Source organism: Leptopilina heterotoma, unplaced genomic scaffold, assembly GCF_015476425.1.
Source record: "Leptopilina heterotoma isolate Lh14 unplaced genomic scaffold, ASM1547642v1 Lhet_0, whole genome shotgun sequence".
Taxonomy (NCBI): Eukaryota; Metazoa; Arthropoda; class Insecta; order Hymenoptera; family Figitidae; genus Leptopilina; species Leptopilina heterotoma.
In genome coordinates this window covers 2572224-2590724 of record NW_025110811.1, presented here as the reverse complement: position 1 = coordinate 2590724, position 18501 = coordinate 2572224, and the positions used below count along the sequence as shown (strand labels likewise).

Sequence of the window (18501 nt, the reverse complement as noted above, 5' to 3'; positions counted from 1 at the left end):
AATACGTGACGCCTGATTGGCTGACGATGTTGGAATAACACGTGAACGACCAATGGGCGTCGCTAATTAAAAACATTCTTGTGATTCTTCATCCGGCATTGTTGGAAAATTCATTTTTATTTTGACACCATCATCACCGCACGTGTGAACATCCTATATTATTAGGTTATAATTTACAACAATTACATTGATTTTTTGTGTGAAAGTAAAATTTGTAACAAAGATTAAATAATGGCTCAGGGAAAGTTAAAAGTAAAGACGAAAACACCGGCTTCTGTGAAAACTAAAGCGTCAAAAAAACAAAAAGGTCCAGCATCCCAACGAAGAGGAAGTGAGTTAATTATATATAATATTTCATCTAATCTACGCATTTTCTTTTCTTCCTTTGCACTTCATGACCTTGAACCAACAATAGTTTTGTATAGTTAATATTTTCATTTTTTTGTTGAATATATATTTCGCGGCGCAGAGTATTTTCGAACATAACCTATAAAAAGTTTTTTTTGAAATCCGAAATCAAAGTTGACTTTTAATTAGAAATATCACAAAATCAATTAGTTATTGATTACTGGAAGTAATTAAAACTCTTTTTTTTACTACTTTGTTGATTCTTATCATTCTTATGAAAAGATTTTTATAAAAATTCGAAAAATTCTTTATGACAATTTTTCGTAATTAAAAATTATTTTTAACGGAAACATTATTTCGGTTTTTGATATTAAGAATTAAGGTAATTGGGGTAAATAAACACAGTTCTCTTTGCAATGAATTCTATTTCACTTATAATTGTATTAATAATTGTTGACAAATTTAATGTGCTGATAATTAAATCACAAAATCTACATGGAACCTAATTATGACATTTTGTACAAATTTTGTTGCTTTTTTTAATTCCTGGAAAAGTGTTTTATTTTGGAAAAATTGTATTGTTTTAATACAAATTTAATTTTTTTGAAATTAAAATGTTTTTCAACTATTTTGTCAATTTAAATTAACAATTGAATTTCAAAAAAATTAAATTTGGAAAAAATTGAATTAAATTTGGATAAAAATGTTTTTTTTGAAATTCAAATATTTCACACAATATATTCAAGTCTTCTATTTTATATATATTTATGATAAACAATATAGTTTGTTTATCAAATGCTCATTATTTTTTTAATATTAGTTTAGATTGTATATATTTTATTAAAGAAATACTTGGCTTATTATTGTTACTTTATTTTTGTCTCCAATATTCAATAAAATGAATCTTTTTGAATATTGAAAATTTATATTACAATATTTTTCCGTATCAATTTCATAAAAAAATTCTTATTAATCTAACAGTCAAATATGTTTACAATTAAAGCCAAATATTTCTCATGAGAAACATTTAGAAAACATTTATATATTTTTCAATTTAAAATATCAATTCTTTCAACTTGATAATTTAAAGAAAAATAGAATTGAAACTATTTTTTTATACTATGGATAATATTGCCAATTTCGACTATGTATAATATATTTTTTAAATTCAGATAATATATTTATATATAAAAAAAATATAGAATAAACTTTAATTTCATAACGAACAATAAATTTCTAATTTCTAGATTAATTTTCAAATAAAGAGAATTGAATATATTTGTAATATCAATCATATTGATTTAAAAAAAAGAAAATAAAAATTTTTTAAAATTTTTCTTCTAATTGAAATTAATCAAGTTTATCACTGGATATTTTAATTATTTTTTTTTGCTCTGTCGATTGATTTTTAATCGGGTGAATCTTTGACGATTCGTTTTATTTTATCGTGTTTGATGGCCGTTCTTGAGATACGTCTTTGCCAAGTGTTAACTTTCTTTTTTTTCTCACGTAAACCCTCCAAACCTGTCAATATCTTTCGTTTTAATGTTTTTGGTGAACTACTGTAACAATGATCACTGTCAACGTATTTTTGTAGTGAATAAACGGAAAATTCGGTTCTCGGAATTCCAACGATTTGGCCTTTTAGCTTTTGATCAGTCGATATCTGTAATTGGGAATGAAAATTAATTTAATGTAAAAAATTAAAAGCAGAAAAATATATTTTAAAAAAAATTAAAAATAAAGAACTAGAGATTTTTTCAATTTCAAATAAAAATTTCTCAGGGATATTTTTTAACAAAAATATTTTTAATTCAACAGGGAATTTTTTTTAGTACTAAACTCAGAATGATATTCAATTTTTAAATTTTTGAACATTAATAATTTTTTGACATAAACTATTTTTACAAATACTAAAATTCTTTGCAGGGATTAAATAATTTTTAATCCAATTTAAATAAAATTACACGAAAGAATTTAATTATTTTCAAAAATTTCCATAAAATTCAATTTCAACCAGAATTTAAAATTCTCTAAAAATAATTCAATATTATTCTCAAAATATTTTTAAAAAATTCTATATAAAAATTAAATTACTTTCAATGCAATTTTTAAATATATTCGTTAAAAAAAAATTAAAAGAATTCAATTATTTTCGAAACAACTATAATTGAATTTCTCGAAAAAATTTCATTATTTTTAAATATTCCTATAAAATTCTTCATAACAATTTAATTATTTCTTAAAATTTTAATAAATTCTATGAAACATTTCAATTATTTTCATAAATAATAAAATTCTTCGCAATAATTCAATTATTTTTATAAATAGTAAAATCCTTTCCAGAAATTCAATTCTTATAAAAACAATTTGTAATTAAATTTTTGTTTTCAAGATAATTGAATTCTCGAGAATAATTCTAAAAATTGAAACATTTAAAAGTTTTGTCAAATTTCATTGCAATTAATTTTATATTTGAAAGAATTAAATTTAGTTCATTTTAAAAATTGTTTTCCAATATAATCGTATTTTTGACGAATCGAAAAATTATATTCAAAAATAATTCATTTTCATTAATGTTGATTAAATATTAATGTTTAATTTATGAATGAAAATGATTGAATTTTGCTATAGGGAAAATTTGTAAAAACCTAGAAACCCTGTCGAATTAATTTTTTACCGAATTATCAAATTGAAAATAAGTTCGAAATTCATTAAAATTATTTCTTAATTTTTGTCAAATAATATTTGTCAGAAATTAATTTAAAAAAATAAATTGTGATCGATTGTTTTTTTTTTCAAAATTGTGCCGTTAGTTATAGCAAAAGAAGGAGAGGGATAATTTTATTTTTTTCTCGTTCGATTAGAATTTTGTCATTTACAATTATTCTTACCTCATCATTTTTGGTTTCCACTTTATTTTTTGTTTGTAAATCTTGTACTAATTTCTCTAGGTACTTGACTCTTTCTGTAAGTTTATCATTAATTGTCACCAATTTCTCCAGATTTTTAACTTTCTTCAAAAGTTCTTCATTACTTGTTCTTAGTCTCATGATTTCTTGCTTTGAATTTAATTTCATTGTCGGTAATATCTGTTGGAAAGCGAAAAATTAATTTCTTCTTCACTTGAAATAATTTTCAATATTATTTTTCATTTAATTAAAATGTTAATAATATGAAAATTATTATTAACTTTTTATAAATTTATGTCTCTAGATAAAGATGAACGTTTGTAATCAACGATTTAGAAGAAACAATATTTTTCTTTTTTATACTTTTTTGCCGAAAAAAAAAATTTGTAAACATATTTTATTTTTATTTTTTGGCGAGGAAAATATTTATTTTCTTTCAATCGTTGATGATTAACGTTGTGAACTTTATCAAAGTAAATTTATTTAGTTACTGTAAATAAATTTAATTATATAATGAAAATAAAATTTATTTAGTAAATAAATGAATTTCTAAATATTTATGAATAAATTTATGATCCTTTGAGAAAATATATTTCGTGTTATTAATAATTGAATTTTGATTCGAAAAATGTGATGAAAATTAACCATTTTTGTGTCTGTTGTGATATTTTGAGTAATCTTTGAACTTCCACTTGTTCCAGCATCGAGATTTGGACCACGTTTGCAGAGAATCATTTTCACGTTCCCCTTTGTTTTGACATTACGCAAAAGATTGACTGCCATTATATTTTTCACCTCTTGTTTTATTATTTTTTGCTTTTCGCTCGTTACTTGCTTTATTGGCGTTACATCCGTTTCTTTTTTAATCACTAAATTGGAAAAATCTAGTTTCAATATATTATTCTTATCATCGTTTTCAGTTGTTGTGCAGATAATAGTCTCACTTTTATTTGTCTTTACACTTGAACTTGTTGTCATTTCTGCGGTATTATCCACCTTGAAGAAAAAAAATTCAAAACACTTTTTGACAAAAAAAAAAACGAAAATGTCAACATTTTTAGGAAAAATTCATTTTATTCTTATTTACTTTCAAAAATGAAAAATGGAAAAGTAAAAAAAATACTAACGCCAGTTGGTTGTAAATTAAGACACGGAATTGCCTCCTTTCGAAGTCTCTTTCGTTTCCCACTGCTTCGAAAATCATCTGGCTGAAAATGAATACTGCAAACGCGATGCTCCTTTTTGGGTGTCCAACTTTCCTTGTTTATTGCTTGGAGCCATTTTTTTAATCTGATAGGGTCCTCTAGTGGAAAACTGTCGAGAGAAAGGAGAGAAGGGGAAAAAAGTGAAACATTTTTTGGAATTTTCCATTTTCTTTTTTTTTTCTTTATGAAGAACGAGATAAATTTTGAACAATGGAGGGAAGAAAATTTACAATTTCAATATTATATTTAGAAAAAAAAAGATATGAGCAAGGTTATTAAAAATGGATCACTCTGTTGTAAATTATTATCAAAGAGTTAACACTTGCCTATGAAATGAGAGCATACAGTCTTTGTAACTTTTATTTTGACATCCTTCTGCACTACAGACTCCCATTTTGTTTGTTTTTTTTCCTCACTTCTTTTCCCTCTTAACTCTGATGTGTACAATGAATAAATTGCGTATTGAGTTGAAATTTTGCTTTCGTCGTCGTGTAAATAACTCCATAAACATGAAATATTTTGATTATTCAATTCGATTGTAGATGGGAAAGTTGAATTTAAGAATTTTATATTTAAAGCGATTTGGAATTATCAGTTTCAAAGACCCTCGAGTGGATTTCGCTGTGTTGCGCTTGGTGATATGATAATGAACGCTACCTTTTACATTTCGCATAGTACACGGTTGAATCGCGAACTCGAAGCGCAAAAATTTAAATCGCAATTTTATTTAGAGAAAATATTTCAATCAATTTTTTTTCTTTTTTACTTCTATTGATTTATTTGCAATTTTTACAGAATATTTCCAAAAAAAAAAATGTTTTTTTATTATTAATTAATTAATATTGGAAAAAACTAGAAATAGAAAATTAATTAATTATTATTTATTTTCCCCTGAAATTATTTATTACTAATAAAATTAATTATTTGGGAAGAAAACAGAAATAGAAAAAACAATAATTATTAATTAATTATTTCAAAAGAAAACTAGAAAAAAATAGAAATAGAAATCGTTGAGAAATAGAGAAATTATGAATTTATTATTATTTTTCCCCTAAAATTATTTATTATTTATTATTTATTACTAATGAAAAATATGTTTTTCAGATGCGCCAATCCAATCCAAAAAAGCAAAATTCCAAGAAGCACACAGGTTGAAGAAAATAATTTCAAAGACTGTAAATACAGCGATGGAAAATGAATTGAGAGAAAAAGCAATGGATGGAAAAATGTCGTTAACTAATAAGAAAAAATCCGAATCGACGAAAAAATGATAATTTTTTGTATAATAATGTAAGTATTGTTACGTTAAAATAATTTTTCATCGATGAGAAAATGGAGGGAAAAAAGGACAATGATTTATAGAGTTTATTTAAATAATAAATAATTATTACAAAAATTACTTCGAAATTGTGAATTTTATTAACTGGAAAAAATTCATTTTTATCTAAAACTGAAAAAGACAAAAATATAAAATTAATATGAAAATATTATGAATAAGTAATAATTTTATGTTGATCGACAAGTTTTGAATGTTCAAATGAACGAAATATTTTTCATTAAAATAGTCTTATTAAAAAATTTTGGAACAAAATTAAAATTAATGATTTTCAATTTTAATAAACTTCTTCCGAGACAAAAGAATATTTTTTAAAAATTACATTAAATTTCTTCGTAAGAATTCAATTATCAATTTGCATATAAGTAATAAAATTTTTGAAAATAATTCAATTACATATTGAATTATTTTCAAAAACTTTAGTAAAATTCTATACAAGAATTCAATTATTCTCGTAAATAATAAAATTCTCTAAAAGAATTCAATTTTTTAAAATTGTAATACAATTCTTCCCAAGAATATAATCATTTTATAAAATTTTAATAAAAATGTTTCACAACAAATCAATTCCTTTCAATACAATTTTTAAAAAATTTCTCAAAAGAAATCAATGATTTTTAAATTTTTTTAGTAGGTTTGTTTAAAAGAATTCAATTATTTTTAGAAATAATAAAATTTTTCCCTAGAATTGAATTATTTTTAATATAATTTTAATAAAATTTCTCTCAAGAATTGAATTATTTTCTAAAATTTTTCTCTAGAACTGAATTATTTTTAATATAATTTAAATAAAATTTCTCTCAAGAATTCAATTATTTTCTAAAATTTTAATAAAATTTCTCGAAAGTAATTCAATTATTTTTAAAATTTTCAATAAAATTTTTCAAAAGGATTCAATTATTTTCTACAGTTTGATAAAATTTTTCTTAAGAATTCAATTATTTTCATAAATAATGAAATTCTTCGCAGGAATTTAATTATTTTCAATACAATTGTATTTATTAATAGAATTTCTTGAAAGAATTCAATTATTTAAAAAAAATTGCAATAAAATTCTTTATTATAGTAAATAAATTGAAAATTTGAAGAAGAAATAAATAAATTTTCCTTAATTTGAACGTTCAAAACTTTTGGAACATAATTTTATATAAAAAACGCAATTCTTATCCACCGAAACTACGTTCTCTAAAATTGCGTCGTATTTTCTTTACTATGAAAAGTATTTTATTTAATTAATCAACGCTGGAAAAAAGGAGAAAGGAAAACAAATTTCGGAAATAGGAAAAAAAATAGTTTATTTTCACAATTCTCTATAATTAATATTGTACATTAGTTGATGATAAAGAATATTCTGCTTGATAAAAGCGTCAAAATATAGAATTTCTTTACATAAATAATTTTAACTGCATACCAAGCGTAATTTTTCTGTTACTTATGGAAAACTAAAAAGAACTTTTTAAATATTTTTTTCCATTAAATGGCACAGTGCATTTTTTCCTCGTTGAAAGAATTTTTTCGATTCAATTATATATATTTTATTTATAAATTATTAACATATTTATTTTTTTTTAACAAGAAAATTAAACAGTAAAGAAAAGTTATCAAAAGATAATTTGATTAAAAAAATAAAAAATCTTAAAAGTTTTAAAACTATTAAAAATTATTAGATTTATTTATATAATAGATTTAGGAATGTATTATATAAATAAATATTTATTTATTAAAAGAATAAATTTCTCGAATTAAAAAATATAAATAAAATATATATATTAGTGTTTTTTACTATGAATATGGTAATAATTTTTACCAATATATTAATATCGTTAGGGATGAATTTATTTCTTTTAACTTTAACAATTATCATATTGTTAATTGTTAATTATTAATTATTAATAATTAATTAATTATATTTAAAAGCAGTTTGAAGGTCAGTCTATTGGAAGACTTTAGTTGAATTTGAAGAAAAATATTATTAACATACCTTCGGTGTCTTAATATTTTAATAATATATATTATTTTTAATAGTCTACTTTATTATAAATCACAAAAAAAATGATTCGTTGGTTGACATGCAGATTTTTTAAGCATGTGCGCTTTTTTCATTAAGTACTAGGTAATATTTATAGAATTAACAATTTTTTTTCTTGTATTTTTCGTCATAAGCCTCCTTCGGATTTTTCTAAGGTGACACTACCTGCAAAAATGAAATAATTATTTACTTCATTATTTTAATAGGTAGTTGTTTAGGTTTTTTGTTTTGATTCTTTTTTAAAATTTTGAGTCATAAAAATATAAAAACCTCTTTTAGACAAAAATTCAAATTTTTGGCTACAAAATTTTTTCTTAAAATATTTCTTGATCAACAAAAAATTAAATTATTTATTATTTTCAGTTAATTTACTGGGGAGGGAGAAAGGATTCTAATTTTAGTAAAAACACGTACTTACTACAAGCAGATGACCATTTTGTCTACATTTACTAATTGCCGGTGTCGAACCTGTCTTAAATTCTATAATACCTTCCTTTCCACTGACTAGTTTGTGTGACACTCTAAAAAAATAGTGGATGATTTAGAAAAATCAGTTATTATAAAAAGTATTTTTTTTCAATCTGATTTTAATTTTTTAAGTTAATTCATTAATTGATTAATTAATTAATTGACTTGAAAAATTAAATTGTTATTCACTTTATTATTGCAATTAATTACACGAAAATGAATTCTCAATAGTAATTATTTACAATTATTAGACAATAACTACTATTTTATTATTATTGTGATTTTTTTGTAATTAATTTCATTACGACGGTTAAAAGCTACTTACGATTCTTTATTGACGATATTGAGAATTTCGGGATTACTAGTAATATCAATGGCTTTCGTTAAAGCTTCTATTATGTGAGGAACCTCCAAAATTAAATCGCCCTTGAAATAAAAATTATTTTTATTTACTTATTTGTCAAGATTAATTTTCATTTTATTAAATTCAAAAAAAACTTTTTGGTATTAAATTAATTGAAAATTTATTTAGAAACTAAAATTCTAAATTTATTTACAAATTAAAATTCTAAATTTAGTTAAGAAGTAAAATTTTTAATTCAGAAACTAAAATTTTAAATATATGTACAAAGTTAAATTATAAATTTATTAACCAACAAAAATCCTAAATTTATTTACCAACAAAAATTCTAATTTTATTCACAAAGTAAAATTTTAAATTCAGAAACTAAAATAATAAATTTATTTAGGTACCAAACAAAATTCCAAATTTTACTATCGCTCAAAATTCTAAATTTATTTACGAACTAAAATTTTAAATTCAATTTCCAAAAAAAACTTCTAAATTTATTTACTAAATAAAATTTTAACTTCAGAAACTAAAATACTGCATTTATTTAAAAAATAAAATTCCAAATTTATTTACCAAGGAAAATTCCAAATTTTCGAATTCAGTTAATGAAATTAATTCTTCATTCAGAATTAATTGTAAATTTGATAAAATGAGAAATAATATTTAAAAATACCTTGTCCTTTTTCGAATCGGCCGGTATCCTGACAATCAACAAATTATCAGACTCTGCAGTAACGACCAATTCCTCGATTGATTTGTAAGGCAGTCTATGTTTCAATTTAAATGTTTTAATTGTGTCCAATATGTAAACAGCCTTTTCGGTTAAAATTAAAACCCTTTCCCTCGGCTTATAACCGTGACGATCATATTTAATGACTGGTGTCGCATACTGAAATTATTTTCAAATATTATTTTCTAAAATTTGAATCCAAAGACGCTCAATTAATTTATATGCGAAAAGAAAAACATCTTTCTTACCATTATACTCTCACCACTTGGAATAATATTGGCGACAAAAACTTGTTTGAGAGCTCTTAAATCTTCGCCCAATCGATCAACTTCAAATTTAGGTCCTAAACTTCTTGCGTAGGATTTCTTTTTATTCTTGAAGAGTTTCTCGGCGAGAATTTTTAGTTCAAATTGTTCTTTATCTGCTTTCGATAGGGACAATCTGTATTTTCTTGCCAACCACCTTTTGTGAATGTGTCTCAAGTGTTCCGATGCCTGCAAAATTATTTTTTATACTTCCCCTTTTTTTTAATTTAATTAATTAAATTATTTTGAATTGAATTTAAATTAATTTTAAATTGAATTAATTGTTGAAAAAATAGTTCTTTTTGTTGAATTTAATTAATTATTGTTAATTACAGTTAATAGGATCGATTACCTCTCGACAAGTGTGAGGACAGGGCATCCAACTGTTGTCTAAAACATTTTTTGGCAATTTTTTTGAAAGTCTTATTAGCCACTGACATTTGGCGAGTTCAATGAATGCCTCATTGTCACCGTTTGGCGATCCATTTCTGGTGATGAATCCATTAATGAATCTTTAATTTCAAAAAAATTGATTATTTATTTCTGAAAAATAATTATTATACCAGCAAATGCGCTGTTCGATTTTAATTAAATTCCTCTAAAGAATTCAATTATATTCAAAAAATTGTAATTAAAATTCTTTGACAGAATTCAATTATTACTTTTATAAATAATTAAAATTCTTCGCTAAAATTCAATTATTTTTTTAAATAATAAAATTCTTTGCGAGAAATAAATTGTTTTTATTAATAATAAACTTTTTCGAAGGAATTAAATTATTTTCATAAATAACTAAATTCTTTGCTGCAATTCAATTATTTTTTTTAATAATAGAATTTTTTGCTAAAATTAAATTGTTTTCATTAATAATTACTTTTATAAATAATAAAATTTGTAGCAAAAATACAAATATTTTTCTAAATAATATTTTCATTCAAAGGAATTTAATTATTTTCAAATATAATAGAATTTTTCCCAGGAAATCAATTATTTTCCATATTTTCTATATTTATTTAATTAATACAATTTTTATTATATTCCTCCAAAGGATTTTATTTTGTTTTCTAAAAAAATAATATTCTTGTTAAAAATTAAATTATTCTCATAAATAATAAAATTCTTAGCAAGAATTGAATTTTATTTTTAATACAATTTTAATAAAATTTCTCATAAGAATTCAATTATTTTTAGAAATTTTAATAAAAATCTTTGTAGGAATTTAATTATTTTCAATTTCAATACAAATTTTAATTAATTCCTCAAAAAAATGTAATTATTTAAAAATCTTTTTATAAAATTCTTCTAAATAATTGAATTATTTTCATAAATAATAAAATTCTTTGGAGGAATTCAATAATTTTCATAATTAATAGTATTCTTCACAGAAATTTAATTATTTTCAATCGAATGTTAATAAAAGATTGTTAAAGCAATTGTATTTGTTTAATAATTTTAATTTAATTCTTCGAAGGAACTCGATAATTTCAAGGGAATTTTGCTAAACTTTTGATCGAAATTTATCTATTTCTTCTTTAAATTAAATTTGGATTACATAATTTTGCTTCTCTATAAAAAGAATTAATTATAATTATAAAGTTTCTAAATGTAAAATTTAAGTTTCTAATTTTTTTTTTTGCAATCAGTAGTTTATGAAAATATTTTTCATTGACTATATTTCTTTTATTTTAACGTTCAAAACTTGTAGATCATAAAATTCTTGATAATAATTCAATTATTTTCGAAATTTAATTTTTTTCGAGAATTTTTTTTAATTGTTTTGAAAATAGTTGAATTTTTGCAAAGAATTTTATTATTTTTGAAAATAGTTGAAAATTACAAAAGTACCTGCAAATAATTTTATTATTTATGAGATTAATTGAAAATTGCGAAGTATTTTATTAAAATATTTCAAAATAATTGAATATTCAAATTTCAAATAATTTTGAATATTTTGAAAATAATAAAAATTTATTATTCAATAAGTACATTATTTTAAATTTTGAATCGGAAATTATTGAAAAAATGTAAATCGATATTATAGAGAATGAAAAATTTAGAAATTTTGATAAATCTTTTATTATTATTTATTTAATTTTTACCGGCATATTTATCGTTTTTGGTAAATTATTGAAATTTTAATATTTAAGAAAAGTCTTTTTTAAAAATTAGTTTAGAAATTATTTTGAGATTTTAAATATTTCTTTCATTTTTTTTTGCAGATTCTCACCTTCGAATAATTATCACAGCCTTTCTTCTTCTTTCTGCTTCGCGTTTAGCTTGCCACCTGCGAATATTCTTCTGTATTGTTATCGCAGCCTTTCTCATCTCGAGATATTTTCGTCGTTGCAATAAACCTTTCCATTTGCTTTGGATAATTGCAATGATCTCATGCTTCTTCATTTGGAAGGCATCTTCCGTTTCAAAGAGAGTCTTAGGAAAGCGTATAAATAGTTTTGTGCTGAAAGAAATTACATTTTTTCGCTTTTTACAATTTTTCAATTAATTATTCTTCTTTTATCAATAATTTCTATTTCTTAGAATTTTCCTTTGGAATTGTGCAGAAATATTTTTTTGTAAAAATATTAACAAAAAATATTTACTGCATTTATTTAATATTTAATATTGATTCAATAATTAATATTGATTCTATATTTAATATTTGTTCAATATTTAATATAATTATTTAATATTTATTTAATACTTATTTTTTCATAAATAAATTTGTGTTATTAATTAAAAATACTAAATAAATACAACTTTCCAAAGAAATTAAATTCGAGAAATGAGAATTAAAATTGAAAATTCAATTTCAAAAGAGAGGAAAATTTGTTGTCGCTTACTTGCCCATTCGATAATCATCACAATCGTAACCCAAATGTCGAACTAAAGTTTGAACACCGTCCTTCGCAGTGCCATCATAATGAGGCCATGTTTCTGAGCAAAGTGATTTGTAACGTTGCAAAAATTGTTCGTAAGGTTTTCTGTACGCAAAACCAGCCCTTCGAACTCGTAAATTCTCCATTAATCCCAAATATTTGACTTGGTGTAAAACAATTTTGTCATTAAATTGATCTGTAAAATTTTCAAATTCCATTAAAAATTAAATTATAATTTTCAATTTATAATTTTGTTCTTCAATAATTTTAAAACAAAAAAAATGTTTATTTTGTATTCCAAATTATTGAATTATTATTAGATAAGAAATCACTTACTCGACATTTTAAAATCATTTGGTTTTATACATCGAACGTAAGACGGTTCTTTTCCCATTAAAATATCAACGAGATTATTTAAACTGTTCTTGAATTGTGTTATTGCCGTTTCTGGTCGTTTTTTACTGCATAAATCCTTCTTGACATCGAAAACTGTCTGTTTGGAGAAAAAGAAAACGTTTATTTTTGCATAATTGGACGAAATTACACTTTCAAAGGAGAAAAAAATTATAATTTTTGAAATTCAACTTTTAAAGTGAATTTAAAATTACAATTTGTAAAATTAAACAATTAAATTTTTTTAAAACAATTAAAATTTAGCGTAATTTGTAAAATTATAATTTAAACTAAATTATCAAAATTACAATTTGTAAAATAAAATTTTCAAACTAAATTTCAAAAATTGTAGATCCAATTTTTGAAACACTTTTGAAAAATAATTTACAATTATGCGAATGAAATTTATAGTAATTGGAGATTTACCTTTATTATTGAATTCGTCGTATGGGACATAACTTCGCGCAAATCGCGAAACAAGAGATCATTGTTTTTCTCCAAAAATCCTCGTACATTGTACGTAACGTCTCCAGCATAATGAACTAATCTAAATTCCTGAAAAAGAATTTTTATTATTTAAAGATATTTCTTTGACTCGAATGAAAAATATTCTTTTCTTTATGTCAATTCTTACGTCGCGACCCATAATTTTTTGAGTCTGAATATCAGCTTTCATGTGGCTGATATAATGCGGATGACTATTTAAATTGGAATTTAATTTTTCGAGAAAACTCATGTCAGTTGGATCACCGGGCCGTAAACATTCCTCATCCATTAGAGATATAATTCCTGAAAAAATATTTATTTCGATTTATTGAAATTTTATTGAAATTTCGATATATTGCAATTTTAATTTATAAATATTTTCTATTTTTTATTATTTTTTAGAAAAATATAATCGAAATATATTCGAAATATAATTCATCTAAAATACGATTATATTTCAAAACAATTTTTAAAAGTAAAAATTAATTTTTGTTTAATAAATATTTGAATACTTATTTATTTGTCGACGAGGAATTAAAATTTCCAAATACTTACAATACCTTTTGAAATTTAATTACTTCTTAAAGATTAGAATTGCAATTCATTCAATTCTTCAAATATTTTTTTCAAATTTTAACTAAAAATTCTTTTTCAAAATCTATTCTTATCAAAAAGTTGTAGAATGGAATTATTTAAATACAAAAAACAGTGATAAATTAATTGATTATTTCTAAAAATTGCAAAAGATTTTTTTTTAATTTCAGATAAAAAATACCTTTGTACTTTTCTTCAATGAGATCACAGATAACTTTATTATTAAAATAATGAATATGCTCCCACTCGATTCCTTCTCTTAAATATTCCTCTTGCTCCGATTTTAATGTCAATTGAATAAAAAGTTGTTGTAATTTTTCATTACAGAAATTAATGCAAAACTGCTCGAAACTGAAAATTACAAAAATTTCATTATTTTCTTTTCTTTTCGATTTTATAATAATTTTGTCAATAGTATTCAATAATATTTGTCAATAATATTTTGTGGTACAAAATAATTTTATTTGTATTTATTATTATTATTTTGTTTCGTTTTTTCAATTATTAGAATAATTTCTGACAGATTATAAAAATTATTTTGCGGTGCAAAATAATTTTATTTTGTTATTTTATTATTATTTTGTTTTTTTTCAATTGTATAATAATTTTTTTGAAATATTTTTTTTGAGATAGAAATTTTGTACCACGAAATAATTTTGAATTTAAGTTTTATTAAATTTGGTTTGAATTTAAAGTGACCTGTTTTTTTGGAATATTTCGAAACCATAGATATCCAAAATTCCCATAACTACTGTTCGTTGATTTTTTGTTAAAGGTTGTAGGGATTTATTGAGTCGGGTCACTAGCCACGTAAATAATCTATCGTAAACTGCCTTTGCCAATGCATCGCGAGCATAAATGGCCAATTCTCTGTTTAATGGTGTAATTACAACATCGCCGTGTGCGTCTATTGTGCGATGAGTAAACGCCTTCGCCAAATCCCTCCCGTCACATCCTAATAACTGGAAAAGAAAATTTTCATTTATTCGTATTTTTATTCGAACCCTTTTTTTATTTATTCGAATTTTTCCTTATTCAAACTTTTATTCGTCTGAATTTTCGTTTCCTACAATTTCCAAATAATTAGTACGAATTTCTATTTATCTAAATTTTCAATTTTATTCAGAAAATAATTTTGAGAAGGAAAAATTTTATTTTCTATCAGATTATTTTGAATTTGAAATATTTTTTGACAATAATTATAGAAATATTTACTGTCTACTTTATGTGACATTTATAATTGTTATTTAATTATTTTGATTTTTTGTTCTAGATGGGAAATATTAATTTACCTTGGAGACAGCTTCGACTGAGGCTGGTTTGAGAATAGTGGCAACACCCTCAGTTTCAGTGAAACCAACATTTCCCACGTGTAAAACAGAAGCGACAATTGCAAAAAGATCATCTTGTTCTTGTTGAGAGATTTCCATTACTTTCATGGCCTCAATCACTTCTCTGTATTGACTAGCATCGTCGATGGTATCTATTGCACCTTTAGTCTAAAATTATTATTTTCATTTTATTATTCTTTTTATTTTTCATATAATTATTCTCTTTTTTGGGGAAAATTTTTCTTTTTTCAAAAACACAAATAAAGAAATAATTCTTTCATGAGGAGAGAATTAATTTCTCTGTTTTTATTATTTTAATGGAAACAATTTTTCTTTTCTATTTTTTATTTTTGCCCGCGTCTAAATTGAATAAATAATTAAATAAATTTTGTTTTGTTTTATATTTAAAAATAATTCTCGACTATTATTTGCATAAATGAAAAAGAAGAAAAATTTCCTCTCGAAGAAGAAAATTATGAATTGAAAATTAATTATAAACTTTTTGAAAATTTTTGAAATCTTACCCCGCTACTTAGATAGTAGTATGTATCCAAATTACGTTTGAGGTATAAATTACGTAAAACGTCGTCATTTGCTCCTGATAAAAGTTGATAAAATATATGGAAATTCCGTTCTCCTGTCGATTGATGAACGACTCTTGACTTTTCCAAGAGATAATTTAGAATATTTCCACCAACCGGGTCACCCTGTAAATTAATTAATAATCCGTTTGGTAAAATTAATATTTTTTCTCTCAAATTAATTACTACGACTCTAAATTAATCAATTCAAGAAATTAACTGAGAAAAATAATTAACTGAGGAAAATAATTAGCTAAGAAAAATAATTAACTAAGCCGAATAATTAACTAAGAAACGTAATTAACTAAAAAAAAAAATTTAAGAAAAATAATTCCCTATGAAAAATAATTATCTAAGAAAATTTTATTAACTGATGAAAATAATTAACTGAGAAAAATAATTAATTAGGGAAAATAATTAACTCAGGAAAATTATTAACTGAGAAAAATAATTAACTAAGGAAAATAATTAACTAAGGCAAATAATTAACTAAGAAACATAATTAAGGAAAATAATTAACTAAGAAAAATAATTAACTGAGAAAAATAATTAAGGAAAATAATTAACTAAGAAGAATATTAACAAAATAAGTAACTAATATTACTTTTATTGTAAAAATAATATAATTACTTATCTAACTAATTAATTAACCAATTAAATAATTTATTAACTAGAAAATTATTTAATTAATTAAACATTTGATTAACTAGATATTGAATTAGTTCAATTGATTAACTAGTCAGTTGTTTAATTAGTTAATTAACAAACTACCTAAATTAATTATTTCCTTAATTATTAATTAATTAACAATTTGTGAAAATTAATAACAATTCGATTGTGATAAAAATCTGTTTACCGTTTTCTAGTCAGTTTCCCGAGTGCCTAAATCGATAGTGCTTCGTTTATTACGTGAAAATATTTAAATTGATTGTTGCTATTAATAAATTGCATTACTACTTTGCTTTTATTTTTTACGTAATTATTTAATTACAATTATAAGATTTTGTTACCTGTTTATGGTCCTTTATGGACTGCGGGGAATTTTATTTCAAGAAACAAAAATTAATTTTAATTAACCATTTAATTTATCAATCAGTTAATTATTTTATTAGTTAATTCATAAATTGTTTTAATTTTTATTTTTACTAATTTTATTAGTAAATTATTTCAATAGTCAATTAATAAATTGAAATTAAATTAATTTATAGCAATTTTGCTAGTTAATTATTTTATTAGTTGATAAATAAATTATTTTGTTAGTTAATAAATAAATTATTTTGTTAGTTAATTAATAAATTATTTTGATAGTCAATTAATACATTATTTTGTTAGTTAATTAATAAATTATTTTTTTAGTTAATTATTTTATTAGTTAATGAATAAATTATTTTAATAATGAATGAATAAATTACTTTGTTAGTTAACAATTTAGTTAGTTAATTAAAAAATAAATGAATTTAACTTACATGAAAGTCGAATTGAATATCCATATATTTTCCAAATCGGGAGGAATTGTCGTTGCGATTAGTTTTCGCATTTCCGAAAGCTTCTAGAACTGGATTACTGCCAATCAATTTGACATTTACAGCTTCGACTTTTTTCTTGTGTCCAGTTGCAGCTGCTATAAATTCTAAAATTTTTTTCGACGCCTCAGTCTTTCCTGACCCAGATTCACCTGTAAAGTTTAATTAATGATATTTTATAGGACTTTTCTCTTTCTTTTTTGAATTATTCACGTATTTTTCTTTCGTCGAGAGAGAAATAAAGTTGATACATTTTTTTTAACTTATCAATTATTGTTGTTATTTATATTTATGATTTTTCTTATTTTTATTATGAAAAACAATTAAATACAATTATTGTATTTGCTTGTTTTTCTTTCTTTCTTTTATTTTCGATATTTCTCGTTAGTTGTGTAAACATTACCTGAGATTAAAATACACTGATCATGATTTTCTTTTGTGAGTGATTGGTAGGCGGTATCTGCAAGTGCAAATCTGCAAGAGAAATTCAAATAGAAATTTAAATGAGAAATTATAAATATTTTTTTTTCAATTTAGAAATTAAATTTAAATTACAAATTTTTAATTTTTAAATTAAAAAAATACTTGCAAATTCTCAAGTTTAATTGAATATTTTTTCACTTTAGAACTTTTGAATATAATAGTAAATTTCTGAAATTAATTTATTATCACTTTCAAAATTAATTCAAATTAAAAAACTTTAATATTTTCCCTATATTAAAAAATTCTATATTCATCTTAGCTAAAAATGTAAAATATTTTTAATTTAATTATTTTCTTACATGTGTGGAGGAGTTTCAAAAAAATTTCTTCTTTGATAATATTCAATTGTTTCCTGATCGTAAATTGGTAGTTTCTTATATGGATTCACTGACACTAGTACTTGTCCAATGTAGGTCTGTAATGAAAACAATTTCTGTTTAGTTCTTTTTTATAAATTTAATCAAGTTTTTCAAGTTCAATTTTGTTTCTGTTATTACATTCAGAAACATGTTTTATTTAAATTAAATAATATTTCTTCAAAACAAATTT

At 22.3% G+C, this 18501-nt stretch overlaps 4 protein-coding genes across 13 annotated transcripts in view; 2 read left to right on the top strand and 2 right to left on the bottom strand.

Moving 5' to 3' along the window:
- The first annotated feature begins 106 nt into the window (after positions 1-106).
- Positions 107-15446, top strand: LOC122506611. Of its 2 annotated transcripts, XM_043619023.1 has the most exons (3): positions 107-331; positions 5570-5755; positions 15308-15446. In XM_043619023.1, the coding sequence occupies exons 1-2, from the start codon at positions 232-234 to the stop codon at positions 5734-5736; spliced, it is 267 nt and encodes an 88-aa protein (XP_043474958.1). In that variant the 5' UTR covers positions 107-231; the 3' UTR covers positions 5737-5755; positions 15308-15446. The 2 variants fall into 2 exon arrangements, with proteins under 2 accessions (XP_043474958.1, XP_043474881.1); XM_043618946.1 differs by lacking the exon at positions 15308-15446 and having other exon boundaries at positions 5570-5872.
- LOC122506490 (THAP domain-containing protein 1-like) lies at positions 1687-5027 on the bottom strand. Of its 2 annotated transcripts, XM_043618825.1 has the most exons (6): positions 4792-5027; positions 4388-4574; positions 4205-4256; positions 3906-4129; positions 3243-3440; positions 1687-2014 (listed from the first exon to the last, which is right to left on the bottom strand). In XM_043618825.1, exons 1-6 carry the CDS (start codon positions 4857-4859, stop codon positions 1757-1759), a joined length of 987 nt encoding a protein of 328 aa, XP_043474760.1. In that variant the 5' UTR covers positions 4860-5027; the 3' UTR covers positions 1687-1756. The 2 variants fall into 2 exon arrangements, with proteins under 2 accessions (XP_043474760.1, XP_043474679.1); XM_043618744.1 differs by having other exon boundaries at positions 3906-4256; positions 4792-5021.
- Positions 7616-18501, bottom strand: part of LOC122505935 (unconventional myosin IC) — a 34640-nt gene continuing 23754 nt past the window's right edge. For 5 of the 6 annotated variants that reach the window (XM_043618255.1, XM_043617867.1, XM_043618097.1 and 2 more), the window contains 18 exons: positions 18252-18367; positions 17873-17943; positions 17413-17621; positions 15890-16072; positions 15327-15533; positions 14734-14996; positions 14216-14385; positions 13589-13743; positions 13381-13509; positions 12898-13054; positions 12526-12757; positions 11913-12143; positions 10038-10197; positions 9629-9874; positions 9324-9539; positions 8624-8724; positions 8245-8351; positions 7616-7995 (listed from right to left, as the gene is read on the bottom strand). In XM_043618255.1, the coding sequence (XP_043474190.1) occupies positions 7958-7995; positions 8245-8351; positions 8624-8724; positions 9324-9539; positions 9629-9874; positions 10038-10197; positions 11913-12143; positions 12526-12757; positions 12898-13054; positions 13381-13509; positions 13589-13743; positions 14216-14385; positions 14734-14996; positions 15327-15533; positions 15890-16072; positions 17413-17621; positions 17873-17943; positions 18252-18367 (2991 nt within the window). In that variant the 3' untranslated portion in view covers positions 7616-7957. The remainder of the gene's footprint in view (positions 7996-8244; positions 8352-8623; positions 8725-9323; positions 9540-9628; positions 9875-10037; positions 10198-11912; positions 12144-12525; positions 12758-12897; positions 13055-13380; positions 13510-13588; positions 13744-14215; positions 14386-14733; positions 14997-15326; positions 15534-15889; positions 16073-17412; positions 17622-17872; positions 17944-18251; positions 18368-18501) is intronic. The other variant, XM_043618171.1, reaches the window with a different exon arrangement.
- Positions 15379-18501, top strand: part of LOC122506251 (kinesin-like protein KIF12) — a 72185-nt gene continuing 69062 nt past the window's right edge. For all 3 annotated transcript variants that reach the window (XM_043618542.1, XM_043618361.1, XM_043618619.1), the window contains exon 1: positions 15379-15513. The gene's annotated coding sequence lies outside the window, so the exon portion shown is untranslated. The remainder of the gene's footprint in view (positions 15514-18501) is intronic.